General features: G+C 37.1%; 1 protein-coding gene across 2 annotated transcripts in view; it reads left to right on the top strand.

Moving 5' to 3' along the window:
* LOC111511917 (peroxidase) overlaps window positions 1-21,479 on the top strand; it is a 135,175-nt gene that overhangs the window by 83,924 nt on the left and 29,772 nt on the right. For both annotated transcript variants that reach the window (XM_074172919.1, XM_074172920.1), the window contains one exon: window positions 7,193-7,416. In XM_074172919.1, coding sequence (XP_074029020.1) covers window positions 7,193-7,416 — 224 coding nt within the window. The remainder of the gene's footprint in view (window positions 1-7,192; window positions 7,417-21,479) is intronic.

Here is a 21,479-nt window from a genome sequence, read left to right on the forward strand (position 1 = left end):
CCAACCTTCAAACGTATGGCAACTAGGTAAGATCCTTTTCCACAGAGCTATATTTGAAATACGCCTGTTACCTGCTCAAAGAAAATATGTATGCGGTTTCTTTGAGTTTCCTCAATATTTGTTCCTTGGTGACAATTTCTGTTTCACGCGATCGTTATTGAGTGATCTCCAGACGATTCTAAAATATGTTACCCTATCCTCGATTCTGTTATCTGTCTCCTCTTTATATATTCATCTGATCAAAAATTGTCATCTTTCAACGTGTGTCAAATGAAATAAAGCTGTCTTCAATTGAGGCATTGTTATGAGATGAATTTTGGGTTTGGAATACAGAAATAATTTATTTTCCGAAACGTCGATCATCTAAAAAAGTTATGGATACAAATTAAATTTTTTTCCAGTTGATTATTCATTTTGTACGCAAAATTTGTAAATACGGGAAGTTACGGCTAATAGGATTATATTGAAAAATACCTACTCATCTGGAAAGAACAAATATCACATCTGAAGAAGATCTGGTATTTATCAAGCTTTCGTCTCCCAGGACACCAATATAAAAACAACTGCGATAACAGAAATTTGGGAACCTATCCTGGAATGCTATCGAAATACGAATCCATATAGAAATGATATGAAATCGAGGAAGGTTGATACAGTCAAGCTGCTGGAAAATAATTCCAAGAAGATTAACTATATTGATTTCAATTTAAGAGCCACCGGTAAACAGCTGTTTCAGCCTATTGGGCATCGTCAGTACCGGGCAGGCGGTCCTCAATTGAAGACAACATGCGAGGCGGTAGTCATCTTGATATCTTTCAGGCTGGAGCCTTGCTTCCTTACCCTTTGGACTGATCTGTGATGGTGGCATGGATGTCCTCAGACATCAATGCCGCCCTTCGCGGTGTACCCCTACCTTGGCTGGGGTGAGATGGATCAAGATATTATTCATCTGTTAACGGAGGGCATAGGGGCCTCATTCGACAGAATGTCGGGGCCTTCTATATCAGGAGGGGTCGTCTACAGCGTAATCTATAGCTTTCCTGACTAAACAAAATGCGACGTTAACCATCTTGATTTTATTCAGGTTGAAGCCTGGCCTCCTTCCCCTTTTAACTGAAGTTTGTCAGAGAGACAAATGGGTCACAACTGATGTTTGATGGTGGCATGAAAGTCCTTAGACATCCATACCGCCCTTCGCGTTTTACCCCTACCTGGCTGGGGTGAGATAGATGAAGATATTATTCATCTGTTAACGGAGGACATAGGGGCCTCATACGACAGAGTGTCGGGGCCTTCTATATCGGGAGGGGTCGTCTACAGCGTAATCTATAGCTTCCCTGACTAAAGGATTTTCGTGAGTTTCAGCATAATCTAAAACTCGCCGATTCCTCGACTGAATGGATTGCTGAATGGAAGGCAGCTTCAAATCTCTGCGGATGGCTTCATTCCGCACGAACCACGGAGCATTCACAATCATCCGTAAAATTTTATTTTGTAAAGTCTCCAAGATGGAGATGTTAGTCGGAGCCGCTTGTCCCCAAACGCCTGAAGCATACATGATGACAGACTTGAACATCATGTTATAGATCGTGATTTTGTTCTTTAGGCTCAGCTTAGATCTTCTATTGATCAAAGGGTACAGGCTTGCCACCCGACCCTGGATCTTTGCCTTCACGCTTAACAGGTGCGGGTTCCAGGTGAGCCTACGGTCTATAATAAGACCTAGGTACTTGACCCGTGTTTGCCAATCAATCTCCCTTCCAGAGATTCTCACTTTCATGGCCGGAGAAGCTATCGTTCTTCCCATGGTTATTGCCTGAGTTTTATCCGGATTCACTCGGATCTTCCACTCGAGGTACCAGCGCTCGAGGTCGCCCAATGCACGTTGCATATAGACGATCCCGAGCTCCCGACCCATGGAGGATGAGAGGAGAGCCGTGTCATCGGCGTAGAGGGATACCTTCACATGCTCGGACCTCGGAAGGTCGCTGGTGTAAAGAGAATATAGCGTGGGAGAGAGCACGGCCCCCTGTGGCACTCCAGCGAGGATCTCTCTGTTGTCAGACAGAGAGCCCTCTACTCTAACCTGAAATGTTCTGCCTCTCAGGAAAGACCCAATCCACCGGATCAGGCCCCGAGGCAGGTCGAATGCGATTAGTTTGTGAAGAAGGCCTTCATGCCAGACGCGGTCGAAGGCCTTCGAAATATCTAATAGAACTAAATGGACTTTTTTGTTCCTGTTCAACTCCGCGATGGTGTTTTCGACCAGTCTCAGAGCCTGCAACTCAGTGGAATGTTCTCTCCTGAAGCCGAATTGCTCATCAGGCAGAACATTTCGGTCCTCAACTTCTTCGTTGAGCCTTTGGAGTACGACTCTTTCAGCCAGCTTAGCCGCCGACGAGAGTAGACTAATCGGGCGATAATCCTGCGGGAAAAGCCGGTTCTGCCCCTGTTTTGGGAGCATGACGACGACCGCATGTTTCCACCTTCTGGGGAAGTATCTTAGGGCCAAGGAGCTGTTGATGATGCTCAAAAGGCTCTCAACGCAGTTTTCCGGGAGCTTCTTCAACAACTTGTTGGTTATTGAGTCAGCCCCCGGGGCCTTCTTGGCTTTTGCAGCCTTGATGTAGCCCTTTAATTCTTCCACAGAAGCCGGACGAATGACATCATCGTCATCCTCCCTGAGGATACGGTGAACCCGATCTTCGAGCAGAATATCGCGGTCGATGTCGTCATTGTCGTCAACGTTAAGTTGAAACTGACGTTCCATCGAGTCAGCAAAAGCCAACGCTTTGTCGGCGGGGGAGTAGCATACTCCGCGCTCTCCGTGAATGGGTGAGGGAGCTGTCTTCTTTCCCTTGAGTCTTTTAGTGATTCGCCAAAGCTCGTCACCTCCAGGCTCAATGGATTCCAACAGCTCCTCCCACCTGTCATTTCGGTAGTCAATGATGGCCTGTTTTACTTGATTGGCCATCCTGTTTGCCGCTGTTTTGTCTCCTGGGAAGAGTGTTCGCTGATAGAGCCTTCTCAGGCGGTTTCTCTCTCGTATCATGGCTTTGATACGAGGGGGAAACTCATTATAACTCTTCTGCGGACACTCCTCGCTGGAGGTGGCCGTCCGAAAAGCATCATTCACGGAGATCTCGAAGCGGTGAACTGCCGCGTCGAGTTCGTTGGGAGAGCGGAGACCCTCAGGAGGGGCGCGCATCTCTCCGAGCTGAGCTGTGAAGACATCCCAATCCGTCTTATATCTCATGCAATAATCAGGGGAAGGAAGTTCATCACCCAATACCAGGATTACTGGATTATGATCGGATTCCAGTTCCGACTGAACGTAAATTTCGCTGGTCAGAGAGACATTTCTGAGAAGCGCGATGTCAAGCACGTCAGGCCTATACTGCCCGCGATAGAACGTAGGTTCATCCGGTCCCAGCACGAGATATTCATGTCTGTCAGCATGCGCATGGAGCGCTCGGCCGTTTCGATTGGTGGCTCTGCTCCATAGTCCGTGCTTGGCATTGAAGTCGCCAGCAGCAATTGTCGGAATATCACTACCCATCAGCAATTCATCCAGTGATTCTGGGAGTAAAAGATTAGTCGGAGGGTTATAGACAGAGATTAATCTGTGACAACCCCGTCTCAGTCGAATTTCGACCCCTACGGCCTCAGTTCCGTGTAACCGAGCACTGTCAATGCCGTATTGGACACACTGGAGGGATCGTTTGACAAGAATGCCAACTCCCCCACCAGCACGTCCAATACGTTCTCTATGGAAGAACTTGTAATTTGGAATGACAACGGATTCATTCCTCAGATGCGTCTCTTGGATTAGAGCCGCATCGATGTTATGTTCAATGAGAAAATTCTCAAAGTCGAGTTTCTTAGGTAGAAGGCCATTGGCATTCCAAAAGACTATCTTCAAAGATCTAGGCAATGTCGGTTGTCTAGACATTGGCAGTTCCAGTCAGCACGTTATTATTCACCGTGAACATTTTTTCGAGCACGGGGAATTTGCAGAATAATTGCTTCATCTGCTCCAAAGCGGCGCAGATGTCTGAAGCCCCCTGAGTCTGAGGTGAGGGCACAGATTGAGAAGGAGCAGTCTTTGCCGAGCCGTTTGCACCCTTGGATGCTGCTCTGGCAAAACTAACTCCTTCCTTAACACGACCAGACCCCGCAGGTCTGCCTGGGGGAGATGGTTTTTTGACTGGCTTGCCTCTAGACTTCTGAGCCTTAGGGAACTCAGGGCAGCCTCTATAGTTGGCAGTGTGTACCCCTTTGCAATTGTTGCACTTCGGGGGGTCAGTCCTTGCTTTCTTGCAGGCGTTGGTAAGATGCCTGCCGGCGCACTTGACGCATATTGGGACGGCCATGCAATTCCTTTGGCAGTGGCCAAAGCGTTGGCAGCGATGGCACTGACCCACCGAAGTTTTGGGGTGCTGGGGTTCAACCTGCACCTTCACGCTCAAGAGGTCTTTGATCTCGAATATGTCCTTTTGGTCTTTGGAGACCAGTACCAGGACCATGGGTAAGGGCTTGTTTGCTCTCTTCATCCTAGTTACTGAGGAGGGATCAAAGCCTCTGGCTTCTAACTCCTCACGGATGTCGTCGATTGAGAAGTGCTCCGGAAGTCCTCTGAAGACGGCACGGATTTGCCGGTCTTCAGGGAGGGAGTAGGTGTGATGGGGGATGTTCTCCGTCACAAGGAGTCTCGACAATCGACGATAATCGTCAGGAGTCGAGGGCTGAACTTTGATGCCGTCATGAAGATTGACGGCTTTGGAGAAATTTATTTTCTCCTCGGCTGCTGTTTTGATCAGCTTAACCCATTTGTCCTTCTGACGAACGACAATTGGTGGAATTTTGACTTTTTTTGTGGGAGGCTGGTTTTCCTGCTTGCGTGGGGCAGAGGGGCCAGGCTCCTGGTCCTGAATAGTTCTGACAGTTCGTTCAGAATGGTCAGAAGCGCTGTCAGCTTGGATAGCTGGACTTGTATCCATATTTTCATTGGAGAGAGAAGTGGCCACCTCGCGGGCCAGACTTCGTGTCACCGGACGCGACGAAACCTCGGACTCGGAGTAATATTGTTTCGCCTCATCCCTGATGTCGTCTAACACAACCTTCTTCTGCAATCTCTTTGCTTTTTTTGGTTGCTTTCCTTTCTTAATCCACTCGTCTACCTTGTTTGTGGACACATCTGGTAGAGGTGGAAAATCTTCGCTGATTCTTCTCTTCTTCAAAGCGGAGGAAGAGGAGGAGTGTACGCTTTCGTGATCGCTGTCACGGAGAGAATTGTCACTTGCAGGCGGAGCATTAGCCACTCCCTGATTCCCGTCTGTCAGATTTTGACAGCCGGGCCCAGAGACTGGCAATGTATTGCCCTGCAAATCTGCCTGGTTTAGGCCGAAGCACGAGATCAATTGGCAAATGATGCTAATGATCTCGGTCTTGTCCCTCCCAGCCAGATTGCGAAGCAGTTCCTCCATACTGCTTGACATTTTACTCGCTTAAAACTGACAGTAAAGCCCTGAGCAGTTGAACGCAACGAAAAATGATATATTTAGTCGTACTCACCGGAAACGTTTCTTCGTTTGCACACAAGAACCAACGAACCACTATCACAAGCCAGAAACACCACAATACGGCTGATCATCAACCAGAAATCTTGGCGAAAACACAACCGAACGCTATGACACTTCCGCACTGTTCCGCTGTCAGAACGGAACTCTAAACAAAATGCGAAAAACTAATCAAAGTACTTAATAGAAATAACTGCGTAAAAGCAAGCGAGACATGGGTGGAACCACCTATTGGTGTGACACACAAGTCAACTTGACAAGTTTTTATGTCAGTGTTTGACCAATCAACCGACAACTGCGGTAGCAGAAATTTGGGAAGCTAACCTGGAATGTCATCGAAAAACGAATCCACATGTTTCTAGAAATGATATGAAATCGAGAAAGGTTAATGCAGTCAAGCTGCTGATAAATAATTCCACGAAAATCAAAAGATAAATAAATGAGTACCATTCTGATCATTCCCATATTGATTTCAATTTGAGAGCTACCGGTAGACAGCTGTTTCAGCCTATTGGGCATCATCAGTACCGGGCAAGCTGGTCTTCTGACCAAACCACCAATACTGACATAAAAACTTGGCAAATTGAATTGGGTGTCACACCAATAGATGGTTCCACTTATGTCTCGCTTGCGTTTACGCAGTTATTTCAATCAAGTACTTTTCTCATTTGGATCATTTCAAGAAAAAGCCTTTTGGATATATTCCTTTCTGAATTTGAAGTTATATTTTTGTCATATTTATTTCTGGGTCCTATTCCGACAGAACGTTTTGTTGGTGCACAGGAGTTTTTATTTAATCGTACATCACTTTTTCGTGAAGTTATTCTACCCGATAATATTCAAGAATCTGTTCCAATATAATTCGAATCACAATTATCACAAGATGAATTATAGAGAAATTTTGATATTATGTTTCTGAAAAACTAGATGATAATATTTCAATATTGAAAAAAGAATAGTGTTTGATTCTGTAATGTACTTAATTACTAGCAATATTGTTTGTATTATTTATACTTTAGGCCTCACTGGTAAAAATAATTTCGTTGAGTGATTTTACTGGAAAAGAGTTTTCCATCAGAGCAATTTTCAATAAAAGTATTTGTTTTTGGTGAAAGAAGTAGTTTTTTTATTCAATTTTTGAAGCATGAAATAAATAATAATACATTTATCTTTCGAAACTGAAAGGTTCGATATACCAATCTGTAGTCAATGAAGCATCAAGACATTTTTCGCGCTACCAATTGTTGGCGACATCTTATTGCCAACATCTACGTACAGTTCTAAAAAGGTGCAAAATTCTAAAAGTGACTTTGATTGTTGTGGATTGACCGCATTGACAATACGATTAGTTTCAAAATTATGTAGGTTCACAAATAATGGAATGTTCACTAATAGTAAAGTACTCAAATTAAGCATCATCGGACCCATGATACATGATACAGATTTCTGAGGCGGTATTTGAGAATAATTACACTTTTACACATTGTAACTTTTTCGAATTTGGCAGATAAATATCGTTAGGCGATTTATTTGGTTCCATAAACTTCGATAGGAGAACATATAATTTTCATAGGAAAACGTTCATTATAATCTAGATATGTCATTTCTTTCAGTGCCAGTTATTTGGGAAACAATTTCGAAAATGGGTTCACTCCACAACCTGCATTGCCTTCAGCACCTCAAGATCCTTCTACATTGGGATGTGGAACACCACCAGCATCCTGTCCGACCACCAAATACAGATCCTACGATGGATCCTGTAATAATTTGAGAAACCCCGTTCTGGGAACTCCAAACACTCCTTATGTAAGGCTGGTTCCTGCAAATTATGGAGATGGTGAGTACATTATCGTTTCATATATATATATATATATATATATATATATATATATATATATATATATATATATATATATATATATATATATATAAAATTATTTTTTTTTGATTGATGCAACTAATTTTCCTTTATTTTGAGTATTTCAATATTAAATTCTACAAAAAAGATTTGAAGCTTTCTATCTTCTATTAATCATCTACGAGCGCTTTCGACATAGCATGATTTCTCTGAAAATTTCACCTCTCACATTTCCTCATCTGTTCTATCGATCTAAAATATTTTTAGCATTACGGCGTTGCCACTTCCATAAAAAAGTCCTAGCAACTTTTTTTTTATTATCGATACATTTTTGGAATTGCTCTGGTATTTTGATACTTTTTTGTTATTAATGTCCTATACCTATCTCTATCAGTTTTCGAGATAAAAAATAAATTGTGCTAAATATGGTCCAAAACATAGCCTTAATCGAAATTAAGTACATTAGTACTCTCAATTCATGAAAAATTGATATTTTGATGATAGTTTAGACAAACTCGAAATATTGGAATAACACCAAGAAATCGACTCCATATCATACAGGGCGTGCTAAAATTACTATTATTTCCATTGTGCATAAAAGTAGTCAAAAGTTCATTTTTTCAAATAAAACCCCCTGTATATTACTCGGTAAATTTCTCCATTCATTCTCCATTTCATTGTATGTATACTGATTAAGGCTGCGGAAGGAAATTATTTTAGGCTCGAAAAAGTATAACATGTCGAAGGTGTGTTTTTTAATTTCGTTACATATTGAATAGGTCAGGAAAAAAATTATATGATTGCATATAAGCCTAACTATAACCGTTCTCGAGTTATTGATTTCTTTTTTATGAAAATTAAAATCATCCCTTCGAATTCTGGACTTTTGATTTCGATAAAACCCGTTTCTTAATATCATACAGAATGTTCAAAAATCATTGTCAGTTCTTTATAATTTTGGATAAAGATAACTTCAAACACCCTGTATTTTTTTGGTCTGAGCATTATGAAATGAATGTATCTAACCTCAATAATTTTTCACATATTCCCTTTTTCAAATAGTAGTACTTATTTTAATGCATTCTTTGAACCAAGATAGCTTCGAAAGGGCATTCATTCGATTTGCTCATAGAATTCTGATTGACAGTTGATAACTCCACTTCACTTTATCGAAAATATTTACCGTTCACTAAATCACATTCATATTCTGACAAATATGGAATACAAATGTATTTAACTCAAAGTAGGTGCAAATGACGACCATCCTGTTGAATATAAAGGTTCTCTATGAAAGACTGCTTAACATTTAGTAATATTTGAGGCACCACTCTCCGAAAAGCTCTTATTCTCCCCTTCATATTTTCCAGTGTGGTTGAAGAAGTGTCCTAAATCCCATTCTTCAAGTATCCCTATAGGAAATAAAATCGAGGCGAATTAAATGTGGTGATCTCGCTGGCCAATTTTGTGGTCCTCCCCTACCTACTCATTCATTCGGAAAGCACATGTTCTTAAACTGTCTGACACTATCAGAGCTCCATCCAATTGTAACCACATTCGTTGTCTAATATTTAACTGCACATTCTCCAGAAGTTCAGGCAGATTATCTCGTAAAAATTGTAAAAAAAATTGGCCATTCAAGTTTGCATCGAAAAAGCATGGTACCTATAATTTCTCCCCACACGTCAACAGACCATCTATTCTTGTGATCCAGAGTGAGAAAAAAATGAGGATTCACGTCACTATAATAATTAATGGAAGTCGTGTCTGTTCAGTGAGTCATTGTTATGAAAAGTAAATAAAGAACAAAATGGAATCCAAAACATGTTCATTCTCATTAAACTTGTCTAGAACTTCTAGAACCCATATAATTCCTGGTGCATCTGAATGTTACGGGTGGAATTTGTATTTTTTTACTCTAGAAATGCTCCGTCTGCTTATCCCTGTATCTTTCTCGATCTTACGTTGACTCGTTTGAGGATTTCCTGTTATTGATCCCCATAATAAGAAATCCATTTTCCTCATTTCCCATAATAGGTTATGGCCTATTTGCCTTTTCATAAGCTACACTTCCAGTCCTATAAAGCTCATATAGCAATTGTTGTAGGATAACTTTTCATTTTCAACTGTAATAATTGAGTGAATGTTTTAAATAACGTAAAAGACAACAACTTAATATGAGAATTATTTCAACAAGTTGAATAAATGTCTTTTCAAAGCTAACTTGTTTCGAAGAATGCATTGAAATAAGAACTACTATTTGAAAAAGCTAATATCTGAAAAACTATTTAGATCAGGTATAGAAAACCCTTAAATGAAATGAAAGGTAATTGAATTTCATATTCTTGACATCAAAATAATACAGGGTGCTCTATTTGAATCCCAGATTTATCTTTGTCTGAAATTATAAAAAAATGGCAATGATTTTTGAACATTCTGTATATTGAGAAACGGATTTCATCAAAATCAATAACCCAAAACCTCTTTCATGATGAGGCAAGTTTCCAATTGTACCAAGCATTTTCATAAGAAAATTAATAACTCGAGTAAGATTATATAAGGTACATGGATGAACTTTTTTATCTGTTTGTGTTTTGACCAGCCTCACAGCTATTTTGTGGCAAAAAAATTATGAACGAATTAAATTCAGTATGATAATTTCGTGTACACTTGATATCTCCTCCATAAAAGCTGTAATGAATTTTACCTTTCAACATTATAAATCTAAAATAGAAAATAACTTCTTGGAGAGTTCATCGTTAGAAATTCTCTTGGAACTGGCTTGAATTCAACAAAATCGCATTTTAGACACTATATATAAAATATCACTCAATAATATTTCGTTACTTCCGTTAAGGTTACTCATTTGTGATAATAATCATTTTTTATTAGGTTCAAAGAAATTTCAACTACTGGCCAGATCACTTTTTCATAATTCTCATCACTGGGTACATTTTTAATATTCAGTATCTGAGTTTTATCGTCAATCTCTCTCAGCTATTGTCTTCGTTCAAACTGGAATTTCATTTTCATTATCATCAGCTGAACTCTTTTCCAAGAATGACATTCATAATGTTAATTTTTTCTACCGTCATCATGAATCACACATTGTCTTCAAGCACACTTTATTAAAATGAATAAACGAGCATTTCATCATCATCTAATTAATGAACTGCAATGTTAATATATTTAAATTCATTACGTTAACATTGCAATTATAAAACTGAAAGTTATTGTATGTTAACAAGTGAGGTTTGTTTATAGTATGTGCACCATTCCTCAAGTTTGTAAATTATTATTGGAATAGTATAATAATGGAACATTCAGTCTTATAGACTGCTTTGATGAAAGGTACATGAAAAGCTTACAACCTAGGGGATTCGTAAACAAGGTTTAGCTGGTACTATTTATAGTTGAATAGGTTCATTGAATAGGTTCAATTAATCGGGATTCTATGTATGAAAGCAAAACTCTCTTGCAGTTCAGTCTATCCAAATCGGATGAAGGTTATTTCAAAACTGGTAATCACTCGATCAATTTCAGATGAAAAATACCTTAACTCTTGCCTCCCATGTGAACCTACGACGTGTGGCAGATACCCGAGGGAAAAACAACAACTAACCCAGCTAATGTCGCTTAGAAAGCCGATGTAAAACCATGTGCAACGTCTTCCATTTGAAAGACTGACATCTAACCTTCCTCCTGCGGTCGAAAGTCACCTTTAAGTGATTTTGCTCTCATTATCTGTTGATTTTGGTTTGTCGTAATTTTACTGTTTGTTGGTGTTAGTAATCTGTTTTTAAAGTTTTTATACTTACCCGAAATAACAAAATTCATTCTTACTAGTCAAGTTCAAAAAAACGGCATTTATAAAATATCATAAATATCCTTACACAAATTTGGTTGAAATTTGCTTCAGTTATTTCAAATAATAAGGCGCTTATTTAGCCCGAACTAGATTGAAATTATAAGGTCCAGATCGAAATTATCAGAACAAGTGTTTCGAATCACACGTTAAAAGGTAAGACCTCGTTAATCCTTAGCTCGCACAAGTTTCGACTTCTGAGGGTTGTCGTTCGTGCGACAGCTGGTTAACAGAAAAACAGATTTTAAACAGATCACCAAGTGATCATCTTCAGTTTAATATTCCTCTTGAAGATGATCACTTGGTGATCAAAACACGTATCGTGGTGTTAAAATAACGATTTGGTGGCGGGAAAAAACTCCAGTGATATTCATTACTACAGCAAAGGTTCCAAACAGTGCATCACAAGTACATGATGGAATAACTGCTAATTGATAACTCTGAGGCTGCGGCACGAAAATAGCGACGGTCAAGCGATGACGAGGCTACGCAACGGCGGAAAGATGATGATGCACAACATCGACACTATAGGTGACGCGCACGAAACTAGCGGTGGTGTTTCGTGCTCACGTGAGATAATTCTCCTCATAACTCCGCACCGCCCCGCAGAGGCTATTGCTCGGTCGTCGCGATTTTCGTGCCCGCAGCCTGTCTTTTATCGATATGAAACAACAGTCACTTTCAGCGGGTCTCCAAAGCAGGTGATCATAATATACAAATTGCCTTCAATTTTTTTTTGACACCGAAGCTAGATATGAAGAAAACACAAAACAAAAATCTACAATAAGTCTGTGGCGTATATTTCTTCACGATATTCTTGGCTGTGAGGCCCAGTGAGACTCCACTGGACCTAATAATTTCAATCTAGTTCGGGCTTAATAAGCACCTGATTACTTCAAATAACTACAGCCAATTTCAACCAAATATGTTTAAGGATATTTATGATATTTAATAAATGCCCTTTTTTTCAACTTTAACGCCCTGTATCTCAGAAACGAAGCAACTCCGGATATATGTTCATAGGATCTTTTTCTTGAAACAACCTAACGAACAACCATCTGCGCACAAGTCAATAAGGTAAAGATACACCCCGTTGTGTATAAAATTTTACCAAAAAATTACCCTCTAAAGTTTCGTACCGTAGTTAGAAAACACCTTGTATATGTATATTCGGCTCACGACTTGGCTCATGAAAGATTCCGCGGCTTGGTCTCAATTACAACCCTAGCCTTTAAAAATTTTTTGGAGTGGAGTTGATGGGATGGAAGTGAATTTTATTCACTATTTCCATTTTCAACTGTGTTTCGAAACGGGTTGGAAATTTTGTTACCGGATATTTACAGGCTGTTCAAGTAAACGAGTACAGTACGGTCACTTAGTAATTGATTTAACTGAACATGTCATTTAGATTTTCCAATCGTTGCATAGAACCTTAACAAGTATCTAAAACATTAGCGTCTCTCCACAATATAGTATAATTTTTCAGTTTCTTCTATATTTTATTATCAAGATGTTGGCACACCTTCAAAATCGAGTATTTTCGTTACATTTTTCACGAAAAATTTGGTGGAAACTATCTTATATTTAAAAAAAATTCAAATGTTGTATGAGAGTTGAGATGAAAATTTTTTCAGAAAGATAATGGTATTCCAAATAATCTAATAATTGATCAGATATAGTAGAGTACAAAAAAATAGATGACTCCAACACAGAAAAAATATTTTCATTTCACAACCCTAAGGACGTTCTGCCCCAGGAAACAATCCGTACAAACGATTACTGCAAACAAAATTGAAAAATATTGTATAAGTTCTTCTGAAGAAGTCGTGAAAAACACCATTTATGTATTTATTTCACATACGTTGCAAATTTTACAACTATGATCCTAATCCAGAGCAATAAATGAGTACTGCTCTAAAATATTTCAATTGGTATATTGAAAAACACTCAGTAAAAATTTGCTCAATGTGATATTTAGTTTTGCCATTAGATGACATGTTTTCCATTGACTGATTTAACAATTTTCATGAACTACTGTACTCCTTTCATATAATCATTAAGAATTCATGAATTGTTAATATGTGATTTATTGAACATATGAACTTGTTTTTATGTTACGATAATTCAAGTAGATAATTAAAAGTAGCAGGAATTTCCACATGACTCATTCAGGATTAAGTATTGAAAGTGAATTATTTATGTACCTACGTGTTTTGTAGTCTGATTTCACAGGCTGAACAGGAAGAGAGATATTTTAATACTTTTTATTCAATATAACTCAACTGCATATAATCAAGATGTGAATTTATTTGTATAACTAGAAATATTACTAGTATAGAAATTAAAAGAGTTGCAAACAAACACTGTTGACACTCAAAAAGTAACACAAAAATTAGATAATATTAGAGAATAAAAAATATCGGTCAATAAACTATTGAAGTATCACAATATCTCTCTTGACGAAGAAAAGAGCAATTTTTTGCGCTAAGATTTTTAGAATTGATAAAGTACATTCATATTACAAATTAACTCTGGAACTGTAGTGAATTATTTCGGTGCCAAATTATTATATGAGCGTTGGGAAATTGACTTATGCGTTTGAAGAACAATATGGTTATTTTCCGGGTTCACCAGAAGTGGGTTGGTATTCAGAAGCATTTGGTCTTATGATGTTATTAAATTATAATACTGGAAGAACTGCCGAATATCAAAAACAGAAGCATCAGAGAACGATAGAGAAGTCTGTTCGATTATATGAAACCAACTTGAAAAATCTATTTTGCAAACATTATTTTCATCATGGTGGGACGGTAACCGGTTGGGTTGGCGTGAGTGGTTTACTCTACTCATCCAATCGGCCATTACATGAAACGGTGGTTCAAGCACTTGGGCCAGACGATCGATTATCACTACTTATCGGCCAACCAGTGCTAGGAATCGTTCGTTGACTTTTGACTTTGACTTGTCAAAACTGATATTCCACTATAATGAAAGATCTTTTTTCTATAATTTTGTTGAAAAATCGTTTCTGGCAAGTTTATAATTATTACCGTTTGCGATCCCTAAGTACAGTTTTGGAATATTTTCTTGCAATATTTGGCTCCTTGTTTTCAACTAAATCAATTACTTCAAAATTCACGTGATGGCAATGGATTTGGATTACTCTGTTCATGAAATTATGAACAAATAACAAATCAGATTTAAAAATAAAGTTATGGAAAAATGATATGTATGTCATGCATTCAATCATTCAATTTATTGGTTATTATATTACTCGTGAACTACATCAATTATTCCAATAATATTTCATACATGCATCAGCTGTCGATATATGATTTAATGAATATATAAACTTCCGTCGGTTGAAAAGTTATTGAGTCGGTTGAAAGTTATTTAGAGATTCGCAAGTTGATTTTGAAGATATCCAATTCCAGAAATAATATTCGACTCCAATCTAAAGTTATTTTCGAAGTAACAGATAAGTGGAAAGATAAAGAAATAAAAATTATGAGTCACTGGGATAATATACAGGGTGTAACATAAGTACGTTAAAATATTCAAGTGACGTATTCCTGAGACAATTTTAAGAAAAAAAGTTTATATAAACTTGTATCCGAAAATGCTTCGTTTCGGAAATACGGGGTGTTGAAATTGAATTTTTTTGTTCGCTTTTTGAAAATAACTCTTGCAAAAAATAAGTTATTTGCATGAAATTCGGTACCCAGGGTTTTTTGACGTGGGAAATCATAATTTCGTATTAATTTTCATGTAACATCTATATGTATCTATTCCACCAAAATCAAATGGGACAGTTGCAGAAACTACAAAATCGAGGTATGAGAATTATTTTGAGATGCAACCAGTATACCCCTATTGAATCTTTGTTGAATACTCTGCAGTGGCAGCCGTCACATAAAAGACTGTATTATTTGAGCATGATTTTTATTTTCAAAATTACGAGTGGGATACAACTCGCCTATCTTAGCAGATATTCAGTTCGAAATAGTGACCTTCATTCACATAACACAAGAACATGTAATACAATTTATATATCCCGAACAAACTATAAAAGTGGAATGAATTAATTGTTCTTCAAAGGTCTAGATAGCTTCAATAAGTTACCTGATGAAATAAAACATGTTATTTACTTGAAAGTATTCAGAAAGTTATTATTGGAATATATCAAATTATTATACATGACGTACTGTAAAATTGTATACGTAGATAAATTATTTATATATGCATAACTCCTAATATTTTCCTAATATACTACTTCTTATGGAGACACTCCCGTTTCTTCCGTAATAATTGAGGTGGAATGATGAACTCTCAGGACTGCTGGAAATGCTGCAAATGCGCCTACCACCTGAATGGGGTTGACCAAAGTGATATAAACTACCCGCTACTCGCGATGGAGCAACCCATTTTTACGGTAAAACATACTAGGGGGCGAAATAGTTCGCTTTCAATATCTGAACCCCTTCATTCTATCTGGAGAGTACTCTCAGGTATCAAAGATGCAGACATTTTCAAAGTGATATACATTGCCCGCCACTTGCGATGGAACAACCCATTTTTACGGTTAAACGTACTAGTGGGCAAAATAGGCTCAAAATTCCTTCAGATTCGTGATCAGGGCTACCAACTTACTACTCTTTTTCTGAAAAAAAATCAGTCCTGAAAAATCCAAATTTGTTTCACTTCTCATGGAAATACCCCCGTATTTTCTATAATTATAGAAGTAGATTTTTTTTTGGTTTTGACATCAAAACACGACCCCGTCCTAGACAATCAGAATTTTTACATGAAAAATCAATTGTTCAAGAAAAACTTCAGTTTCATATAAATATTTTTTTTTTATTTTGTTGTCAGGAAAGTTATTCCTTCTCGGAAAGTCAATATGAGAGGAAATGTTAATTTTGTAACTAGACTGGAAACATGGTATCAGTGTGGTTTCAAGATGATTAATGTTAATTCAGATTCCCATCTTTCCATTATTTTCAAAAAATCAAGTGTTTTTTGTTGCGAAAAAAAAATCAATTGAAAAACAAAATAATCAATTTCAATTGATTCAGTTGTTGACAGTTTTTAATTTTTGTGCCTTCTGTCAAACTTTCCTCCAAGCAAACACATTTTTCTATGCTCATTCTATTATTTCCTCCAACTCTTCTCAGTTCTCTAAGTGTGATTTATTTACACGCTCGTATAATTATTGCACGAAGATCCTATTTGTTGGCCTATCCTTATAAACTTCATTTTTAAACGTTCCCCATAAATAAAAATCCAGTTTAGTTAGATCGGAGGATCGTTGTGGCGATACTACGAGAGGGCTATTGGATCCTATCCATTTCATAGGTAGGTTCCTATTCAACCAAACCCTTGCTATGCGACTATTGTGAAACGGTGAACCATCTAACTGAAAAATCTTTTTGTGTCCCACATCTGAAGATAGTTCTTCCAACACATCGGAAAATAGAATTTTTGAGAAAATCAACGAATAGTCGTCCGTTAAGATTTTAATCGAAAAAAAAGGCCCGATAATATTTTCGTTCAGAATACCACATCACACATTAATTTTCTGAGATGTTTGGTCTCTACAATTAACTACCCAATTTTGATTTTGTTCAGCCCAAAATCTCATGTTCTGGAAAGATAAGACACCATTCATGGTGAAGGTAGCCGTATCACTGTATAAGATATACTTTGAAAAATTCTTGTCATTGAGATAATTTCCCTGCATCCATAAACAATACTCCATACGTATTTTACTGCGGCTCATATTGAGTTGAAACGATAAGTTTTTCAAACTAATTCTTGGATTAGCTTGCTAAGTCACCAATATGGTATCATCTTCAGTATGTTATTTTACAATGTTTCTGTCCTTTGTTACTTGGTCGGTGCTCACGAGAAGATTATATATTTTATGGACAGTTCCAGGGTGTACAGCCACCTCTAACTACCTCTAGCTACCTCTTCTATTGAATTCAGCGGCCGCTTCACGATAGCACCTCGCGCATTCACCAAAACATTAAAACAACTTCAATTTTTTTTTAATGACTGACGTGCCATGTTGAACTTTGTTAATCAAAAGGCACTGATATCACTTAAAATTGGAATTTCAGATATTTAAAAATATGAACAGGAACTCACGAACAGAAAACACCTGGAACGAAGTAACAATACCCAACCCAAACACAGGTACAATGAACACAATGGGAACAAAAACACGACAGAAACAACAGGAACAACAGTGATACAAGGAACAACAATACTAGAAACAACAAATGCAATGAAAACTGGTCTGGGGGTTAATACCAAGATCTTTCAACAATAGATTACATTTTAGTTTTGGCAGGGTCAAATGATTTTAGGGCGAATAAATATCCTTCATTCAGAAAAATCAATAGTCTTCTGAAATTCTGTACAAATATAAACATAATACTATCTTCTATGCCCTATGGAAAGATGTATAGTGTTAATCAACTTAACTATGAATTTAATATCAAATTATACGAATACACAAAAAAGATAAATTGTTATGCTGGAAATATTTCTTTCTTGGAGATTAACAGCCGCGGTGGTAAAATGCTTAATATTCATATCATAGCGAAAAATTTATTAAACTATAACATTGTAACCAAAAAACAAGGGAGTAATTTGAAATATGTCTCTATATGCGACGATTTTTTAGAACAAGCTCAGAACATCCTTTCTATAGACCTGTGATATCCCAAGAAATTAATTCCAAGAGTGAACAATGTTCTGGAAATGATAATAGTTGTTACAATTTCAAATCTAATACAAAAACCTGCACATTTTTTTTACTGAATATTCAGTACCTTAGACGTAAGTGGGACGAACTTTATGTACTTCTGAATAGTCTGAATTTTCACAGTATAGTATTGTTAACAGAACATTGGTGTAATAGTAATGAGCCTATATACATACCTTGCTACTCTGTGGTATGCAGAAACTCCAGAACAGAGTCAAACTATGGAGGAACAGTTATGCTGGTGGCTGACACTGCAATTACCGATTACTCTTTTTCTCAAGTCGAAAAGTTCAATGGCCTCTTGGATGATAAAACATTTGAATTCACAATCTGCTTTAGCAAAAAATATAATTTATATGTTGTTTGTCTTTACCGATCTCCCTCTACGGATGTTAATATATTTTTGAGAAAACTGGAGCTTCTCTTGTCTGACCTGCCGATAAATAGTTCTATAATCGTAACAGGCGATTTCAATATCAATTACAATGACTGTGATTCTCTGGTTAATGAGTCACTGAAGAACTTACTTTTATCATTTGACTTAAGTATGCATGTTGATACGGATACTCGCATTTCTCGATTTTCTGCATCCTGCGTCGACTATGTCTGTAGCAATATTGACAAGCACATGACATGACATGCACAGTTATTCCATCCGGATTATCTGATTACGAAGCAATGATATGATATATTCTTTTAAAATCAACAGAAAAACAAACCATACATAATTATGGTAGATTGTTCAGTCGTTCAATCAACACTGCCTTGAAATGGACTGGGTGAGCATACTCTCTGAATGTGACCCCTATTTATCATACCACATTCCAAATAAATGTAAAAAGCCATGGGAGACAAAAGGACTGAAAACATCCTTTAGAAACCTGCGCTCACTGCATTATATCAGAAAATTCACAAATTAAACATTTTTCTGGAACTATTTCAATGATTACAAAAAAATCTATCGATCCACTATCAGTTTAGCTAAGAGGATATATTACGGCAACAGAATGGGGGAATCAAAGGATAAAATTAAAGAAACTTGGTCAATTATTAGTGATATAAGAGGTAAAACAAAAAAAAACTCTGAACTCTCACTTAATCCTAATATAATAAATAAGTTCTACTGTTCTATTGCTAAACAGTTGAGTAACATAATTCATGCTCCATATGATCCATTGATCAAGTTAGACAATATAAAAAATCAGGACAGTCTTATTTTATATGACACTGACCTTAATGAATTGTTCAAAACACATCATGACATTGAAAACAAAAACACGGCCGGAGATTCTTTTGAATTTACCACTCAATGCTCTACAAACTTTGGTCGCCCTTATTAATGCCTCATTCAGAACTGGCTCATTTCCTTCTTCCCTGAAAACTTCCGTTGTCATTCCAATACATAAAGGTGGTGATTTGGATAATTCCTCCAATCTGCGTCCTATTTCCTTGATACCAACTTTAGCAAAAATTATTGAGAAATTAGTCAAAGTACGTTTAGATGAATTCTTAAAACTGCACTGTATTATAAGCAAAAACCAGTTTGGGTTTCAGGCGGAAAAAGATACAAATGAAGCTATCTTCTCTTTTTTATATGAAATTTATTCTGAATTGAATGCTGGCGAAGTAGCTGCCGCAATTTTTTGCGATATTTCAAAGGCGTTTGATTGTGTCAATCACAAAATTTTATTAAAAAAACTACATAGATATGGATGTAGAGGTGTAACGAACACTTGGTTTGAATCGTACCTTTCAGGTCGAGTCAAATGGTGAGGACAACGAAACTATCGGAGAACAGGGCCATTGAATCTAGTGTATCACAGGGTTCTGTGTTAGGCTCTATTCTGTTTCTGCTATATATGAATGACATATCTATGATTGATATATCTGGTAGTTTCACTCTATTTGCGGATGATACTACAATATTATGGAAAGAAAAAAACTTGATGAAGTTAAATAAAATAATATCATCCGACTTGAAGAAGGTGAAGAGCTGTTGCGATGCAAATTTACTCTCTCTCTATACGTCCAAAACGAATATAATATCATTTAAATGTTCGCCTGATGAAATTTCAATAGACGCTGCCATATTAAAAATGAATTAAACACAAAGTTTCTCGGTGTATTTATTGATAATAGGCTGAAATTTGATGAACACCTTAAACAACTGAAGAGTGAGATCTCCTCCAGATGTTATGCAGTCAGAGTGGTTTCAAATGAGTTGGGTTTTCATGTTGCGAAGACCGTTTACCATGCACTCATTGAATCTCGTCTACGTTATGGAATACCTTTTTGGGGAGCATGCAACTCATCCCTTCTCTCTTCTGTATTGATATTACAGAAGAGGCACTAAGATATCTCTGTAAAGTCAAACCCAGAGAATCGTGTAGAAATTTGTTCACTGCCAATAAAATGTTAACAGTCATCGCACTTTTTATCTTAGAGACGGTATGCCATATTTACAAACATAAATCGAAGTTCAACTTTGCTTCTACTCCTCATGCTACTCGCAATAGTAATTATACCTTTAGACTTCCCATCCCAACTTCGAATTTAATCCGGGATTCCATATACTATAATGGTGGTAAATTGTTCAATCATTTACCATTAGAAATAAGATCTGCAAATTTGAGCAACATTCATTTCAAAAAGGCAGTGAAGAACCTATTTGTTGACAGACCCTTTCATAGTTTGGAAGAGTATTTTAGCGAATCCTTTTAACAATATATTAGCAATATATTAGCAATTTATTCTTTGTACTATCACTCTATACATGGTGGTATTTAATCTATAAATTTTTAGAACATTTTTTATATTCTGGTAATCTCAGGGCACCATATGATTTTTATTTGGTGAAACTGCTGTTATTCAATCCCATCAAATGATTTCAGACAACAAGTCAAGTAGGTGAAATACTCTAAATTCTACCTGTGTACCGAGTACGATTTTTACATTGAAAATCACAACACAACAAAAAAATATTTTTTGAATGTTTCCTACACTAAATTAGTCAATTTCTTCTAATTTTGGGGTGATAAAAACGAAAATAACAATGAAAAATTTTTATTAGCTCTGGTTTTTGAGATACACAGTACTTATTCTTAAAGAGTAGTTATACTATACGTGAAAAGTGAAAGTACATAAAACAATATTGTTATGTTTCTTTTAGAATATTTTAAGTACAAAATTAATAAAAAAAACATTATTCTTAGTGTTTTGACAAATAAAAGAAGTTTGTACCACCAAATTTCAATTAAGTCCATCCGATTCATTGTAAGATCGCTGTCGTTTAGCTTGTCTTTTATAAAACACTTCTGGAGCATCCCTACACACAGACCAGCAGTAGTCTGCAAGCATTGCTTCATTCCAACGGCCCTGATATCTCTGTTCCATTAAGGCAATGTCTTA

The sequence above is a fragment of the Leptinotarsa decemlineata genome, unplaced genomic scaffold (genome assembly GCF_025532065.1).
Source record: "Leptinotarsa decemlineata unplaced genomic scaffold, Ldec_3_MD MMD2_tig00000199_RagTag_RagTag, whole genome shotgun sequence".
NCBI lineage: Eukaryota > Metazoa > Arthropoda > Insecta > Coleoptera > Chrysomelidae > Leptinotarsa > Leptinotarsa decemlineata.